At 43.0% G+C, this 17,484-nt stretch overlaps 2 protein-coding genes across 6 annotated transcripts; one reads left to right on the forward strand and one right to left on the reverse strand.

The window, feature by feature from the left end:
• Positions 1 to 667: 667 nt before the first annotated feature.
• Positions 668 to 3,391, forward strand: mtif3 (mitochondrial translational initiation factor 3). 5 transcript variants are annotated; one of them, XM_064350696.1, is made up of 4 exons: positions 668 to 839; positions 1,238 to 1,680; positions 1,910 to 2,061; positions 3,128 to 3,391. In XM_064350696.1, exons 2-4 carry the CDS (start codon positions 1,242 to 1,244, stop codon positions 3,359 to 3,361), a joined length of 825 nt encoding a protein of 274 aa, XP_064206766.1. In that variant the 5' UTR covers positions 668 to 839; positions 1,238 to 1,241; the 3' UTR covers positions 3,362 to 3,391. The 5 variants fall into 5 exon arrangements, with proteins under 5 accessions (XP_064206766.1, XP_064206770.1, XP_064206767.1 ...); XM_064350700.1 differs by having other exon boundaries at positions 1,946 to 2,061; XM_064350697.1 differs by having other exon boundaries at positions 1,241 to 1,680.
• gtf3aa (general transcription factor IIIAa) lies at positions 3,351 to 7,182 on the reverse strand. The gene is made up of 9 exons (XM_064350695.1): positions 6,970 to 7,182; positions 6,650 to 6,750; positions 6,443 to 6,539; positions 6,160 to 6,248; positions 5,548 to 5,621; positions 5,202 to 5,285; positions 4,233 to 4,462; positions 3,938 to 3,991; positions 3,351 to 3,646 (listed from the first exon to the last, which is right to left on the reverse strand). Exons 1-9 carry the CDS (start codon positions 7,159 to 7,161, stop codon positions 3,491 to 3,493), a joined length of 1,077 nt encoding a protein of 358 aa, XP_064206765.1. The 5' UTR covers positions 7,162 to 7,182; the 3' UTR covers positions 3,351 to 3,490.
• Between the last annotated feature and the right edge of the window lie 10,302 nt (positions 7,183 to 17,484).

Below are 17,484 nucleotides of genomic sequence, written 5' to 3' on the forward strand. Positions count from 1 at the left end.
AGCTGAGTTCAGCGCGCACACACCAGTCTCTGAATGGAAATTATTTGTCCTGCATCCATTTGTATTTCTTTTATCAGCGCACTACCTGTTCCAAATGTTGTGGATGAGATATTATTTAAATGCAATAATTTACCTGTTTTAAAAGAACAGGAATTGTTGTTTTTCGACCAACTGTTGATCTTAAATAGGCTACAACTCCTGCGTTTTTTTTTATTTATCCATAGGTCTACTGTAGGCTATAGTGACACTGAAATAAATATAATCAGCGGCTATAACGATACACATGATGTTGTTGTTTACAGATGTGTATACCATGACTGATATGCGCAAAATCTTATTTTTTGACAGATTTACAAATACATCAGTAGCCTAATATTCGGCCGAATCTATCTTCGGTTCACTTACATGAATTATTACTCAGATTACGTTCATTCTGGTTTTTTTTTTATTAATATGAGTTAAGTTTTTACCGTAATTGTGTGTGGCTGTGGATCTGGGAGCTATCCTCTATTTTGGTGACCGTTTGTCGTGGCCAAAAAACCGCAAATATCGAGTTCCAAAGTTTAACAAAAACTACAGACAGGGAGGCACGAGGCTTCTGTGTCATCATTGTGCGACGTTCGTGCAACCAAAAAAAGGACCCCGCTGCAGCCTTTAAAGCGTCAGTAGTTGGAGGTTATGTTTGTAGCTGTCGATGTTGACGTGCAAATTATTAGTTTCTTTGTTGCATTTTCTTAGTTTGCATTAGTCTACTGCATTTGTGGCACTTTTTTAAATGTATTATTATCAAGCTGTCTGCTTTTATTCGAAACGGAGGGCAGCACGTTTTGTCTGCTGAAGTAAGTTTCATAACTAAACATTGGTGAGCTAGATAATCATTAATACTGAAACCAAGAATTCTTTCGGGTACGATACTATATCTCTTTGTGCTCCGAGAACATGAAATTACCGTAACGTACATTTAAGATTTTATTTTTAACAATACATAACAATTTAAACAATTAATAGTATTGTATTATTACGCCTGTTGGTTAATGTCAGCACTGGCTGCTGTATGCCATTTAAAGAATACCTGTGAACCCATTTAACAAAGCAGAGTAATGGAGATTTATATGGGGTTAGTTTTGGAACTCGTAAAGCATTACACGACCAGTTAAACATGGGGGTTGTTGGCGTGCTTGTCTCGTTTGCAGTTGCAGGGTTCTCTTGATAACACCTGTCTCTTTGATGTTCACAGCAGTATGTCAACAACTTGCCTGAGGTGGGCTATGAGCCAGGCAGTGACAGGAATATGTCACTTCCGCGTCAGCCCCTGGAGACCACACACCCTGTTCTCGTCCCACAGAGCTGCCCCTTGCAGCGTAGCAGCGGCTCTGTCCACTACAGCAGATGGAGAAGGGGACGGGGATGCACCCAGGAAGAAGCAGAGTGCCCACACACGCAGCACTATTGGCAGTGTGGGAAGGAAGATACACCAGCGCCATTTGCAGGTGATAGGACATGACGGCACTAACCTGGGCACAATGCACCGTGCAGATGTACTGCGACTGATGGACCAGGAAGGCTTGAAACTTGTCCCCCGCAATGAAAACAAGGACCCCCCGGTCTACCAGCTGATGACAGGGAAGCAAATCCATGAGGAGCAGCTCAAACTGAGAGAGAAACAGAAGAACAAAGCAGGTGAGTGTACTGTGTGTGCAGTATGAAGGAAAATAGCGAACCACAGCCACAGCGTGTATGTGCTTTGTGGGCTCAGGGGGGAAGGAGAGGGCCAAAGAAGGTGTATTTGTTTTACGGTGAGAAACACCTGTGTGCCTGTGCCTATCTGCTGTGTGAAGAGGGTGTGTACACTGCATGCATGCAAGGCATGCAGCCAAAGCTCAGTTCCTGTCCATGCTGTTCTCGGCAGGCCCTGTGCAGGTAAAAGAGCTCACCCTGTCCTCAGATATTGGCTCTCATGATTTGGACACCAAGCTGCGGCAGATACAGAGCTGGCTGAGCAAGAAGTGCCATGTGAGACTGACGCTGAGGAAGGGAAATGTCAGCGACACAAAGCCACCGGTGAGAACTGCCTGTCTGGTGTCCCCCATTCATCTACACTTTACCTGTCTAATGTCACCCATTCATTTACCTTTAACACCTCACATTCATTTAGAGATTAATCTGACTGGTGTTTCTCATTCACCCAAATATTCTTGACTGACATCATTAATTATCTGACTTTACCTGTCTGGCATTGCTCACTATTCCACTTTTTAACATGACTTATTCGGCCATGCTGTAAATGTCTGACATCACTGATTCACCTGCACTTTACCAGACTGTTGAGGGCCACATTTTCAAGACATTGTTTGCGTTGTCTGGAAAGTAAGTGGTTACTCTGTGGTTATCAGGTGTCCTTGCCTCATATTTAAATGAACGCTGTTACTTTTAACATGGATGAAGACAAAATCAATACTTAAGATGTCTGAACTTATTTAGATGTCATTTTTATTGTTTAAGGTAGTTATGTTTTGTGTAAATCACCAAAAGTAATCCAAGCACATATTTATGCAACGTGTGTTTAAATCTTGTGTGTTTTAAATGTCTTTTGGGTGGAGGGCAAAAGTGCACACTTATGATTTACAATTTATTTAGGTCTGAAAATGTTTTTCTGGTGGGTTCACATGAAGTCATTCAGAATTCTATTTATATGGCTCTTTTTTATTACTGCACCAAGATTACACTTATGAAAGTAGTGGGACATAAACAATACCACCAATGAAAAGCATATTAATTCCAGGCTGTAAAGTGTCTGGGATGGCAGTTTTCATAGATCGCAGGAAGCTCTGATGGAAAAAGTTTGACAAGCCCCTGTTGTGACAGCTTAACTGTTAACTATTATGGCATCCCTTTGAGAGTTAAATATACTGTAAATATTTTTTTTTCCCCCCAAACAGTAGACTAGTAAAATGTGCTGCAGGCTAGTTTATTTTTGCCACACTAAGTGAAATTCAGCTGCACTTAACAGAATCTTTATGCACTGTGAGGGAAACCAGGGGAAAGGTAGCTTAAAGAATCTGAAATGTTTAAAGAGCTGAAAAAAGGTTGAACCTAGCCGTGGCATGTGAATGCGTGTTGGCCGCAGGACTCCAAACTGGAAGAGATTTTACAGCGCATGCCGACCACCGTGGGCTTCGTCTCCAAACCAAAAATGATCCGGGACGGGAAAGCGGCCATGTGTGTTCTCCGCGCCCCCTCCGAGAAGGAGCTGCTCCAACGGGGGGCGCTGCCAAAAGAACCGAACCAGCCCCCACCCGGTGGTGCGGCAGACGCCGATCCCACCCCCGACGGCACAAAGAGCAGCCCGCTGCAGCAGTGAACTTTATTCAATAAAGTGGTTTGTACAGAACTGAAAGCTTCATTGATTACTGAATACTGTAACGGAACAAAAAACAAGTGCTACTGTGGGGCCTCGCCCAGGGCACGCCGAGCGGCCCCTGTCGCGTGGCTACTCAGGGGCTGTGCACGTGTCATCTGGGCGGGGCTCGGACAGGGTCGCGTCCTTCAGCATGGCGGCCAAGCCGTTCGTCTCGGACGGGAGAGCCTTCTTGGGCTGATAGCCGCTGAGGCGGGAGGCCAGGCTGCGTCTGGGGCGTGGCTTCTTCTGCAGATGGGAAATGTAGTGAACAGCTGATCAGTATAGCTGAACATAATTAACAATCCATACAGTACATGTTACAGACTTCAAAGAGAGTGAACTAATGGAGTTGTTCATACAGACCATTACCAAGATTGTTGCTACCAGAACTAAAATTCATCTCAATTATCAGCATTGAATATTCGTATGCCAATTACTAACCGTGAATCATACTCCCTTTCACAGACAAGTAAATGAGACTATATAAGTGCCTCTAAACAATTATGAGACCTTGTGTAGTGAACAGCCTGCATTTACCTGTATCTTCTTCCTCTCTGGGTCATGGATCACACTGTGCCTCTGTAAGCTTTGCTGTTGAAACAAAAAAGGTTGAAGTAAAAAAAACTTGTAGTTGAAAGAAATCAAACTTGCTGTCATTGTATAAAACAAGAAAATGCCTTCTAATAAATGAAGTGTTCAAATTCAGCTCGATAACCCGCAGACTAGGCACTGTCAGTCTCCCATCCGTTATTGAATAAAGCACAGCTGAGAATAGGAATTGGAGGAGAACGCTGTACTTCAGGCTCTTTCCACACTGAAGTCCTGTCCTCACCTTCATGGCAAAGGTCTTGTCGCAGCCTTCGTGCGGGCAGGAGAAAGGCCTCTGCTCCTCGTGAAAGGAAACGATGTGGTTCTGCAGGTTAAAGGGCGTGGTGTACGTGCGCTGGCAGCCCTCCCTCGGGCACTTGAACACCTGTCGCTCCCCCTGGTGCGCTCTCTGGTGCTGCTTCAGGAACCAGGAGTCCCGGAACACCTTATGACAGTGATCACACTGCAGCTGGACTAGAGAGAGATCACATTCTTAGAACCAGAGATTTTGTACACGCACAAAGCAATTAGAGTTAAATGAACCAGACTTAATTGAAAGACAAGATTTTAAAAATTGTCATTTTCATGCAATTAAATTTAGTTATGTTTCACAACACTTTGTAGTATTGGAATGTATGGGTGGGTGTAAATTCAAATACTTAGCATCTGGAAAGTAATATTTTCTAAGTGTTCCCTCTCTCAGTTTCTCTTCACAGTAGCAGACAAGTCAAAGTGTACGCTTCATGCTCCAAACATTGAGAGCCATTTAAATTAGTTCTGTGAAGGCTACATGTGAACAATACGAATCAATCTGGAACAATTAAAGCAGGCTATTGCACTATTCCGATCCTGGAGCGGCCAGTGTGTATGCAGGTTTTTGTTCCCACCAACTACCCATGCTAAATGAGCGATTTGGCTGTATACATCTACGCTGGTTCACTCGTAGATTAAATCATAGTAAAACATTTCATACAGAGACACAAGAACAGTCTGTGGCTGACATTAAGGCCAGAAATTGGCAGAAACCAATATGGAACTCATTTCCCACCACTGAAAGTGTTTGACATATAAATACAACATAATTTTCAGGTTCATGTGCAGAAATGCTAAAATACAACAAAATAATAATAGACCATTTAAGACCAACTAGAGACAAACTACTCAATCTGTTCACTGATTTTAAACTGCACAGTCAAGGTGGGGTAAAGAGTACCTTTGTGCATCCCCCGTCTATGCTTCAGGTATTCTGTCCAGGTCTTTCCAAGGAAGGAGCAGCCCTCCTCCTTACAGGGGTAACCTGTAGAGAAGACATTCAGCAAACCCCATCAGCCAAAGTAACACCATTCCAATCTTTTCTAGATCATCTTTACTTTGGTGTTTGATGACCAGGGTCAGTACAACTACATATAAACACCTTTTACAGAAAATCACAGCCAGCAGAAAAAAACAAGATCCAATTAAACACTTGTGAACCTTGTTTTATGTACATTTTTCCCTCCAAAGACAGGAATCACCACATTACTCATATGTATAGTGCTGTAAAAAGAGTTTACACCAACCTGCATGCACTTTTTCATGGCGTTTCAATTTACTGGGGACAGAGAACCTTCTTTCACAGCCTTCAAAGTGACACCTGATCAAAGCCAAAAAAAATACATCAGATTTATAAGATGCTACAAAGGAAACTGCAGAAAAAGGTTCCACATTTCGGAATAATTTTGCTCAAGTTTTGTCTGACCTGAAGTACATCTGATCTGACAATTACCCAAATGCCCAGCAAATAAGCTTAGAGTGTTCCACATAAATGTTATGTTTCACACAAGATTTCAGAGAACACAGTTTTCCATAACCATAATTTCTTCATTTGACAACGTTATTCAGAAAAACTTGCGCATGTCAAATGTGATTCAGTTAATACAGTACCTTGCTCAAGGGCGTGCCAGTATTATCATACCCAGATCCACAAACCTATTAAGCCCAGGTCTTCATCAAAACTTCTGCTTGTGCTCACAACACCCTCATTGGTTTATACATTTAGAGATTCAAAACCAGAGGATGAGTGCCAGTTGCCTCCTACTGTAGTCCTGGTCTTAAATGCCTCACTGATACAGACAAATTGATTTCTCATGTCCTTAATCGCAACAGGAAGGCTAGACAGTATGTATACTCACTTGAAAGGAAGTAGGTTGGTGTGCTCATATTCGTGAGCTCTAAGCAGGTTATTCTTCTTGAACACTTTTCCACAGCCCTCATATTCACACTGGGCATCCAGAAATAAAATTAATTAGTATTTACAATACTACAATTACTGAACAGGACCAAGATTAACAAGAACCAAGCAAATATGGAAGTTCCTTAAATGCAGTAATTAATTAATTTCAGAACAGATATAAAATTAACATTCATTAACATTCTAGATGAAACAGGAAGAAAAACCACAGCCCCATGACTCACAGTGTACAGTTTTTCTTTGTTTTGATGTTTGCGAGTAAAGTGCTTCTTCATGTTGGTGTTTGTAGAGAAGGCCTCTGAACATCCTTCTGCCGTACACCTGGAATATTGTGAACAGTGGAGGTATTGGAACAAGAAAAGAATTGACTGCATTTTAGACATGGCCTCGTTTCTAAGCTGCCTCCGTTTTGCCCTGTGTGACGTACGCACCGGTAGGGCTTCTCGCCGCTGTGGCTCAGTTCATGTCTTGCCAGGTGGTATTTGGTGCAGAAACTCTTGTCGCAACCCTCGCGCTCACAGTGAAACGGCTTCTGTATAGGGGAGAGATTAATTCAGGAACAGATCGCAAAAACGAAACCATTGCAAGTAAACCATACCAAGCTAGCCAACTACCTACGGGACCAGAACCAGTAGACGCGTGATTTTCCGTTTCTGTACTGGGTCAGGGTTAAGGTTAGTCAGCGAAGTTGCGAGTTACATCAAAATACATGACATTAGGACGTGGACTAAAATTGTTAAATAGAACTCACGAGTCCAGTGTGCTTGCAAAGATGTGCATCGAGTTTCCATAGTTTATTGTACGATGCCCCACATTCGGGGAACGAGCAAATGTAGATTTTGCTAGTCTCTTGCTTTCTTTCGCCCATCGTAAACACAGATAGAGGAATTACAAAAGTATTTGGTATTCCCCAGGTGTGACAATCACTACTGTCGGGCTCCATGTTGAAGCACGTGTTCCTGTATATCCTGTCGCGGAAGTACTACTTCCAGCCGTCGGGGGGAATTGCAACACTAATTATAAAACAGAAAGACATTCAATTGTTCGTAGTGTTTGTCGCGCGGTTCAATATTGTGTTTGTATTTTTCGGAGTGGCACATTACAATAAATGTATTATGTTCCCATGTACGCATGTGTAACTATGTTCTAATTATGGTGTGCACCCCCGCTGCACAGTGGGTTTGGTTTAACTCGCTGCCTGCTTGCTGAAGGTTGACAGGGGAAGAAATCGTCTGAAGGAATCAAAGCCCCCAAGTGCTGACGTTAAACTTGGGCGCCGATACAAGCCTGCTTGTTCGATCGTTTGGTCCTGCTGAGCTTTTTTGAATTCTAAAACTTGAGACAAAATAGTTTTTTGTTTGTTTATTTGTTTGTTTGTTTGTTTGTTTTTGCATTGTGTGTACGTGCAGGTCTGAGAGAAGGAGATAAACGACCGTTAGCATCATTATTTCCATTATCAATATTATTAATTATTTGTGTGTTTATTTTCATTATTGATAGTTGTGTTTTCATTGTATGTTTTTTAAATTAAATATTTTGTGTCTCATGCTGGTGAAGCTAATTTGAATTGAGGAGTGAGGGTGTTGGCTCAATGCCAGAACTGGCTACACAGTCTGAATCTGTTATTAAGAGGGGTTTCAGCTATAATGCCCCCACATTAACTAGGCTATGTCTCAGTGTTCTCTATCACAAATAAAGGATTTTCAATAAAGCAAGAATGTCCTTTATTGGCAGGGATACACATCAACATGTGAGTTTGCTGAACTAGACAGATCCTTTCCCTTTCAAAGTTGACAAAAAAGGTCTCTATTAAGATCTCTATTAAATTTGTATTTGTCCCTGGCACACAACCTTCCCATTTTATTCCGTATCTTTCCCAAGCACACAACTTAGCTCTTAGATCACAGCCGCGTGTCGGCGTGTATTGCACAGGCCTCGGTTGGCCGATATCTCTTTCAGTACCAGCCCATCCTACTTTCTATAACTTACAATACCAAGCAGCTTGCAGAAAACATAAAACATAAAACCTGCAGATTAGAAAACAGTGAATATAAAACTGAGAATAGAAAATGTACAATAAGAAGTCAAGAAAATATTGATTAACAGGTTACTTTGAAGAAACATGGATGATTCATTGTCATTCCAGCCTATTGAAGGCACAGTTTTCAGCACTGACAGTAGCAACTAAGAAACCACAGACTCCTTTCTAGTTAAAAGTATCATAATTTAAAGTACCACACACCCACCAAGTGTCTTCAACAGGCACATCTCTGGAAAATATGCCAATATGACTCAACACTGCCACCAAGAGGTGAAATTATGCATGTGCTTAACATGCAGTGAAGGGCCTCTCAAAAATATCCAAATCAAAGTCATAATAATGGTAAAATTACTAATGCTCAGTGAAGAAAATTGAGTGTTTCATGTGTAGTGTATATGAATGTAACAATCTGTATTATTTTACTGTGTGGTGGAATGCATTGTTATTAATCTCTTATTGTGTCTGTATTAGTGTGTATCTGTGTGCGCTGTGAAACAATAGATACTGTTGTTACAGCATTGCATACAGCTTGGTAATCCGTTTTGTGTGCTGCAGGGCCTGATGTATGAGTGGTAGACTATCTTAGTTTAAAATAAAAACTGATTTATTACAGCCTGCTGCATTTAAATAAAATAAACAACAAAAGGAAATATACAGCTCTTCCTTGACCCTGCCACACACTCAGGTGCCTTAGTCCGTTTTTATTCTTTTTTCAGCCCACTAACAGAGCTTACTAATTCAACCCGTCCAGTCAGACACTCAGAACTCACACGTTTACAGGTACTAGTTGTGTATTTATCTGGTGACATGCAACACTAATTGCAAAGTAGAATCACTTAAAACCACCCTTGGTCAGACAAAACTTGGTTGGAGAGTATTTAACCCTCTTGTTGCCCTCAGAGATGAAAGTGACCCTATTCTGAGTTTAACAGTAGTGAACCCACCCCCTTTTCAACAAGAAATTACCCTACCATTAGAAAAAGTTTAATATATAATATTAAAATTTTTAAAATATTTTTGTAAAAATGGTACACCATCAGGGTACATCCTCAGTTTTTTTAACCATGCAGTTGTGAAATCATGAAGTCATAATCAAACTGAAGCACCATGCATCTATTACAACAAAAATAATAATAATAATAATTAACAATGTGTTTTGTAGTAAAAATGTAGACTGAAGAAATACAGACTGTCTACACAGTGAAGTAGGAAAATAGTTATTCACTGATTTATTAATGAGTGACAGGTTGCTTTTACATGGAATATATAGATTTAGGGTTTAAAATTCAACAAAGAGGCTTTTCTCACAGGGGAACTGGCGAGGGTGGGTCATTTTTGGCTCTGTGGACACAAAACGTTTGTATGTGTCGTTAACATGGAACAACACAAGAGTTAAACTGACAATTTTACTCCTCAATAAAGAACACATTACAGACTATCAGTGATCAGTGAAATTTAAATGTGTAGAAATTTAGACCAGATTTTAGTCAACATTTGTCCTAAACTTTGTTTTGAGTGAATGTGACTACCTGTATTTTTCTTTGTGAATACTATTTGGAGAGCTGATTTTCTGACTGCTGAACTCAGCAAACGGTGTTTGCGAAGGAAAAAGCACTTGCATTTAATTATGAGTCAGATTTGGGGATAAATGTTAACTGAATCCAGGCCTTAGTGTGAGCATTCTATTGACTCCTAATTAGGCTATCTGTATTTTGTTTCACTCATTACAAGCACCTTTTCAATGCTATCAACAAGGGGTGATCACAGCTGAGCAGAGTTAAGAGACTATAGATAATAATATTCAGTGGACTTCATTGAAGTGATTTGTCAACATGCTAGAAAGAGTATATTTGTTAGAAAGAACTTGAATCTAATTGGTACATACAGTTTTATTTACTATCATTGTCAGGTGAAGTCAGTTAACTGCACCTGGCTAAATTAAAACTGGTTTACATGGAATTAGTTCAATACCTCAATACCTTTTTCTTTTTTGGTGAAGCTTTTACACTTGTACACACACACACACACACACACCCACACACACACACACACACACGCACACATATTTGAAAGTGGTTCTGTTTAGGCGTCATGGCAGTGGTCAAAGATGTGACCATAGCACTGGGTGGTCCAATGGTCACTGCTATGGTCATAGCAGGTATTAGAGCAGAGGTTGGAGTGGTGTCATATAAGCTGCTATAGTTGTGTCTAGATTTGAGTCTCCTGAACTGGTCTTGTCCTCCCTGCTGTGTGGCATTTGTGACTGAGGCTGACCATGTCAGTGTAAGTGCTTTCTCTATTCAGAACATGTCAGAGGTCGAAAGAACCTTGCCCACCATGACCAATGAAAATCCCCGCCAGGAGAAGAGGTGATAATGCTGTCACATAAACATTTTTTTCTTATTTTACAAGAATGTGTGCAGCAGAGAGCAGTTGTTCAGCTTGAGTCGGGATTTTGGGTCTATCCTCGCACCATTCTCATTCCCCGCGTCCACCCCCACCCTTATCAGTGTTCTTACATGATGAGAATCCTCATAGGACACAGCCAGGCGCATTTAGTCACTCATTAGACCATATTAATACAATCAGTGTCAGGTCCAATTACATGGTGCCTGGCCCCTAGCCCCTGTCTCGCGTTAATAGCTACCTCTGCTCAGGACCCCCCCTGGCCCGTCACATGAACTCACAGGACCAGAGCTCCACCCCCGGCCTCATTGGACAAACAGGTGTTTACTGGGCGAAGGCGGTGTGTAAACGTACATTAGGGAAGCTCTATTCGGGACCCAGCGAGGCAGCTGTTGTCTCCCACAAAGACAGCACACGCTGGGATGCAACAAAATCTCAATTAGGGGCCATAATCCTCCCTGCCGCAGCGGTCTCGGCTGGACGGGAGTGTGAGCTCACGTGAACGTGGCAGCGCTGTGCAGGAGGGTGGGAGAAAGGGAACAGACCCAACTGGCTGCGTGCGCCGCAGCGTTCCGTCCTCCGATCGCTGTGCGCAGACACCCGGGGGACATAACACACGGACCGCAGGAGTGGGGGGGCGGAACACATCCAGAGTCGATCTGAATCAGATTTGTTTTGCGGAAGCGTATGCAATAATTATTTTGGAACTGAACCAACTCTCTTTGGAGACACGCACACAGTGAGGGAAGAGGGTGGATACGCAACTCCAGGGCGAATTGATGCAGCACAGCCTGAATACAGAGCTTAATGACTACATTAATTCCAAGCTGGTTCACAAGACCGTCGCATAACAATAAATATCACGTTCAGGAACATATTCAATAACAGTGAATTCACTGATGCATTACAGTATGTGAAAGTCAGGGTAGCTCTTTTGTGATAATTATTTACAAACATAAGCAGTGGCATTCCCAAGGTGGATTGAACAACACCAGGAAAAATGTGAAGAATGTTGAAATGTGACTTTCAGGGTCCTTGGGGTCCTGTCTGGCTTCTTAGTTTGGAGTAATGTTTTGAGTCCATTCTGCTGTCTGGTCCTGGACCCTCCTCCAAGCCATTCCATCACCTGTTTCCATCGCCTGAGCCGGTCCCCCTCTGTGCCTAATTTAGCCTTCCCGTCTATCTTATATGGGGCCCAGACCTGATGTATTGGAGATACCCATCATAAACATTTTCAATGGTCTAACCATCAGGTGTGATTCACTTTTTCTATCATTCTCAAACAAAACCATGGGATTACCCAGACTTTATCTTGTCCTGTGGACACAAGCAGAGCATTTTCTGATGTCAACCTCAATGTATCAAGTATGCAGACATTGTAACATAACATAAAGTCAAATAGAAGAAGAAAGTAGGATTTCAGCAACCAGCCATGTCACCCTTCCTCTTTCATAGTATATTGTTAAGACATGTTTGTTCAGCCATATTATCATGGTAGTCTGAAACAGCTGGCTTCGTGGTAAAGTGGATTTTTATGCTCAAACTGAAAGTTCTTAGGATATTGCTAGGTTTCAGGACATGAACAGGTAGTACAGTTACATGATGCTCAAAAGTGATTTAAAGATTGAAAGTTCCTGATTGGACATGATAATTACTCTCCAAATTTATTGATGAGAAATGGTTTGTACCCGTGAGCTGTTTTCTGGCTGATTTCTGTCCATCTGCAAAGTGCCCTGACTGACTATTTATAGTATAATGTGTGAGTGACAGCCTGAAATACAAATTGTTTGACTGATGGATCAATGTTCATTGATAATTAGGACATCATGGCACGTCTGTCTTTCATACATGCTAATGACAGGAAGACTCATGTGGGAACAGCAACCCACGAGGAGGCAGCTACAGCTACACCAGCGCCCTTAATGCTCTCTTCTGCTGGCCAGTGAAACAGCATCAGCAGCAGTACGTCTGACTTAGCAAGTGAGGCCTCTGAGCTTCAGGAGGTTCGGAGATAGCAGAGTGAAAAAGAAATGGAACGAAACCCTGTACTGCCCACGCTGGACTCAATATGGAATCAGCTTCTTCAGAGGAGTCATTTTCTTTCAGTTGTGGTGTTGTTCCCCAACCGCCCCCCCCCCCACCCCCCCTTGTCTGACAAAGGTGCCAGGGACTGTGCCTCAGACTGAAGACAGAGGTATAGGCTGAGCGAGAGGGGGGGGGGGGGCTTGGCCCCTCCCTGGACCACAGGCACTGGGCTAATCACATTAGCATCAGAGTAAAGAGATGGGAAGTAGACAGAGCTGTGAAAGCGGGGGAGCAAGCCACGACTAATCTCGTTAGGGCAGGGAAAAGGGGGACGCTACTTCTCCACAGCCGCTGAGAAAGCGCTCATTTTCCCAGGAATGAGTTCACCTGTATGGTAACACAGAAAGTTGCCCTTTTGATGCTTATTAAAGCAGACAATCACACTTGGCACGTACCAATGGGCTTTTTCAGGGCACCACTTATTGTCGCGTTTGGGAAAAAAAAACAGCAACAGACAGTGCATTCGATGAGATCCACTTTCATGCCAGAGCAAAACATTCCTTTTAAATGCACCAGTACAAGGCTTTTTTAACAGAGGCAGTAATTTGGGGAGGGTGGGTTGGGGGTGGGGGGGGGGGGGGCTCGAAGATGGATAAAGCTTACTCTATTTTTAATTGTAAGCGCACCCGAGTTCAACCTTAATGCAAACCTCTGCAGCCATGAGAAGAATGGGATGCTCTCTATAATACCATATCCTGCTGGGTAATCCAGGCAGATGGTTCTGGGGGGACAACTCAGGAGTCGATGGCTGACACGGGAAAGGGAGAGTCTGACTGCTGGCTCTTGAGCTAGGAGGTTCGGGATCAGATTCCTGATACTCCTTAGCAACGGTGGGAAAATGACCTGTCAGTTTAGATTCGTCAAGTCTCCACTTAATCTCGCACCCCTTTTTTCTTTCTCTTTTCTCTCCCTTTCTGAGGGGGGGATTAAACATAGTGGTAAAACAGTGTTTAATGATCTTTCCATGGCTCCACAAATATGTGAACTCGAGAACTTAAAAACCACTGAAACAAACAGCGTGAATAGGCCATGCTGAGCCCAGAGCATTCTGGGAGTAAGGTTTTCTCAATCAAAGGCATTCAATGAGAGAGATCTCTGAGAGAGATCTTTGAGAAACTCTGATGTAAATATGCTGGAATTTCATTTTTAAACCTCTTACCTCATTAAGGGATAGTTCTACTCTCCTTCTTGAGCCTGGGAAATGTAAAAAGTGTGGGGGGGGGGGGGGGGGGCTGTCATGGGGGGTAGCTCATCCCAGCACTGCACTGGGTTTCAGTGTAGTCACACACCCCACAGCTTGGCATCAAGTCCTGACTGTGCCAGCGCAGACTGTGGCTGGTAGGCTGGCAGGGTGTCACATTAGTGGCTGTAGTATCATCCAAGGAGGGAGGGCTTCAGTCTCCAGTCTGACTTGTGCGTATGGATGCACATATGACTGCACTGAATGAGAACTTTCACTCTCGTGACAGGCCTAGAGTTGTGATTGGGTAAACCAAATTTTTACATTTATCCATAGTTTTAAAAAATGTGCTCACAAACAGTGTGAATTTCCCATGAGGTTTTGCTGAAGTTATGAAAGCGTAATTAAGAGTCCGTGGCATTTGATTTCCTGCATCGTTTATTCTACAAGTTCATGATGCTTACCTTACATGACCACGTGTCCACTAATTTTGAATTCCAACTAGCCTTTATGTTATATCCAAACTCCAGAAGAGTTGTCCTTCTATGACAGAATCAGTACAATGTGACTTCTGGAGGTATATCATTCAATGGTGAATGCAAGATGAATATGTGAGACACAGATAGCTGTTAACTGCAGGTCCCCAGACCCTGGGCCTGCTGAAACACTCTCTCTCAGTGTTCTTTTTGCCTAGACAAATTGAGGAGTCAACAGCGCAAATATTGTACACATCTGTCCCTGTAGAACTGCAATCTTTCACTCACTCACATTCCACTCAAATAACTTTGACCAAAAGGTATTTTATTATTGTTGTGTAAAGTATTACAGATTTTCAACTGAAATATCTGCGAATGTTTAAAGCTATTAAGAATTGCAACTGCCAGCAATCCATGGAAATAAAAGTTAAATTATGGCTTGCTTTAAGGAACATAGTACAAGTTAATATATTGTTCCACAGTGCATGTTTAATGGCATTCACTGTAAATGTTGAATACTGATGGAACAGGTGTTCATATTTCTTTGATGTAGTTATCTGCTTGTATACGGACAGCACACGAGAGGTATCCTGTGATTGGTTTTTCACTGTGGAATGTTCACGTTAGTTAGTGGCTGTGCCCTGCCAGAGAAGTGACCGTGTAACATGCAGATGTTGAACATGGCAATCGGGGTCTGTCCTCACCTCCCGTCGGTTCGTTTAATTGATCAGAGCTCCTTTCTGCTGCCGAGTCTCATTCATTTGGGCATAGTTAACTTCTGCAAAGGCATTATCATGACAATGGGGGCTTGTTGTGGATTTCTGTCATTAAAGGTTGTAATCCTCTGGCGTCATGTAACAGCGGTCTGCATTTGGGGCTCCACCTGCAGTAATTTAATAATGCACACACAGCCACCCACCATCTTAAAAACACGCCTGCCCCGCATTCCACTGACCCTTGTCCCAATGGCACCGGACTCCCCTGTGGGGGGGATGCAACAGCTGCCTGCGGATTACTGACCTTCCATATGAGGGAGGCTTAAGCCTTATTGTACAGTGAGCGGCTGGAGGAGCACTGCCCCTGCTCTGCCCGGCTGAGTAATTTATACACACCCACTCCCCCTGCCCGTCTGCCCGGAGTCCTCTCCTGAGCCCAGCCGCGAAGCACACGTCGGCACCCCCACCGCCACCCCCACTTCACAGCGGTGGCGCCCCGCGGCATTCCTCATCGTCACAAACTGACTGTACCAAGAAGGATTTTATTCGTTGAGTAATTTATTAAAAAAATGAAAAGTGCACCTCATAGATAGGAAAGACAATGCATAAATAGTTGGTCCCTCTTCTTCAAGTAGGTAAGTTAAACAGACTTAAAATAAAAGACTTTCAGTTTGAAAAATGGCCATACTTTCAGACTCCAAGGTTAGAACTGTGTATTATTAAATTGTCTCTGTATGAAATGTTGCGCCTCAAACTTATTTACTTTTAAAATAAAAAACAAGCATGGCCTAGTAGATTATAAGCTGTTGTTAAAACCTGGCTATTGTTATAGACTGGGGTTGCACCTTAATGTGTTTTTATATAATTTCTGATAACAAAAGCTGCTCTCGGTCCACACAAGACGAATGGCAGCAAACGAACATGGCAGAACATAATACCAATTACCAGGGAGTGCATTCAGAGTTACAAAGCATGAGGCCACAGGGACTCTTCAGTCAGTCCATTCAGACTCAACTTGAGATGAAGGACCAGACACAGAATAGGCCGAGTGACTGAGAGCCAGCATGAACCTGCACCCCATGTCAATCCTACCTCAGCTGTGTCACAGGAAGGTGGTACTGAGCATATGAGTGGCATTGTCAACCTAATTTGGTTTTCCTTCCTTTTTGAGGGAAGGCAACCTACCTCCCCCACCCCTACTTGACCTGGCAGAATGTGACTTTCTAGTATTCCAGAGCTATGTCTTGTGCAGGGGATAAGCCGGCGAAATTGAGTTTTATCTGCCCATTTAGCTACGCTGACATGGCCATTTCGTGAAACAGGCAGTGAGGCACCAACAAGGGCACACAGCAGAATTCGTTAGCCAGCAGACCAGTGTCTCACATGAGTAGCTAGCAAACTGAAACCGTGAACCGGTAAAGTTCACATCCTGAATGGATGACCAATGTGAAAGCCTTTACTGCTGTTCATTACTGTTCACGATTCTACATGTTCAGTCAGGAGAAAGGTCTCTCTCACTGTGGTCTAACAGCAGTTTTACAATTATACTGAACCTGGTGTACAAGGTGCTTTTTGGATGATGTGTAAATACAGATATGAGGTATTTTTAAAAAACTATTTCAATGGCTTTTCTTTGTTTTTGCCTCTATGCACCCAGCAGCAACTGACTGCCATCTGGACTTGGTATATTTCTCATTGCAGTCATTTTCAGCACAACATAACCCATATTTAGTCTGTAAAAAGCTAAATTTATGCTCACTTAGCAGAATCTAGCCCATGGGTCCAGGGATTGGCTAAATGTGGCCCAAGCATATTGCATATAGCCAAAATAATACCTCTCATATTCTGGGAAGGAGGGGAAGACTACTGTGGTGTCAACATGTTTCAGATGGCACAATATTTACCCATTGTAGTGACATATAACCTCGAGTACCTGTCGGATGTGGCTCAGATGTTCGTCCCAGGTGGTAGAGTCGATAAGCATGCTATCCAGATAGGCTGCAGCAAAGCACTGATACAGCTAAGCACTATATCCATCAAGGGCTGGAATGTGACCAGTGAACCATGAAACCCAAATGGGAGGACACTACTGGAATTGCCCTACTGGGAGCAAAGAAACCATGTTCAGCCACCTAGAGTCATTGCAAAAGGGGAGGGATCCATCTGGGTTTGGGGCCATCATGCTGGGGCCACACCGTAAGCCACAAGTTTCCCCCAACCGCTTCGTCCTCCTCAATCTCCTCAATGATGGCAACTGGCTGCGCCACGGGCACCCTAATAAGGCCACACATTCACCACCGTGCCAGGGGGGGCGGTCTTATTGTGTTGACCAGAGTGGTTTGATTGTTCAAGTGTTAGTGGT

This window comes from Anguilla rostrata, chromosome 9, assembly GCF_018555375.3.
Source record: "Anguilla rostrata isolate EN2019 chromosome 9, ASM1855537v3, whole genome shotgun sequence".
NCBI classification, from domain to species: Eukaryota; Metazoa; Chordata; class Actinopteri; order Anguilliformes; family Anguillidae; genus Anguilla; species Anguilla rostrata.

What these genes read in the sequence shown, in the direction of transcription:
- gtf3aa (XM_064350695.1), bottom strand. Translation starts at nt 7,161, where the DNA reads ATGGAGCCCGACAGTAGTGATTGTCACACCTGGGGAATACCAAATACT. An exon ending in ACCAACCTACTTCCTTTCAA is followed by an intron (nt 5,622 to 6,159) that starts GTGAGTATACAT and finishes GGCTTTGATCAG; the next exon opens with GTGTCACTTTGAAGGCTGTG. An exon ending in CAGAGAGGAAGAAGATACAG is followed by an intron (nt 3,647 to 3,937) that starts GTAAATGCAGGC and finishes TCCCATCTGCAG; the next exon opens with AAGAAGCCACGCCCCAGACG.
- mtif3 (XM_064350696.1), top strand. Translation starts at nt 1,242, where the DNA reads ATGTCAACAACTTGCCTGAGGTGGGCTATGAGCCAGGCAGTGACAGGA. An exon ending in GAAACAGAAGAACAAAGCAG is followed by an intron (nt 1,681 to 1,909) that starts GTGAGTGTACTG and finishes TGTTCTCGGCAG; the next exon opens with GCCCTGTGCAGGTAAAAGAG. An exon ending in TCAGCGACACAAAGCCACCG is followed by an intron (nt 2,062 to 3,127) that starts GTGAGAACTGCC and finishes TGTTGGCCGCAG; the next exon opens with GACTCCAAACTGGAAGAGAT.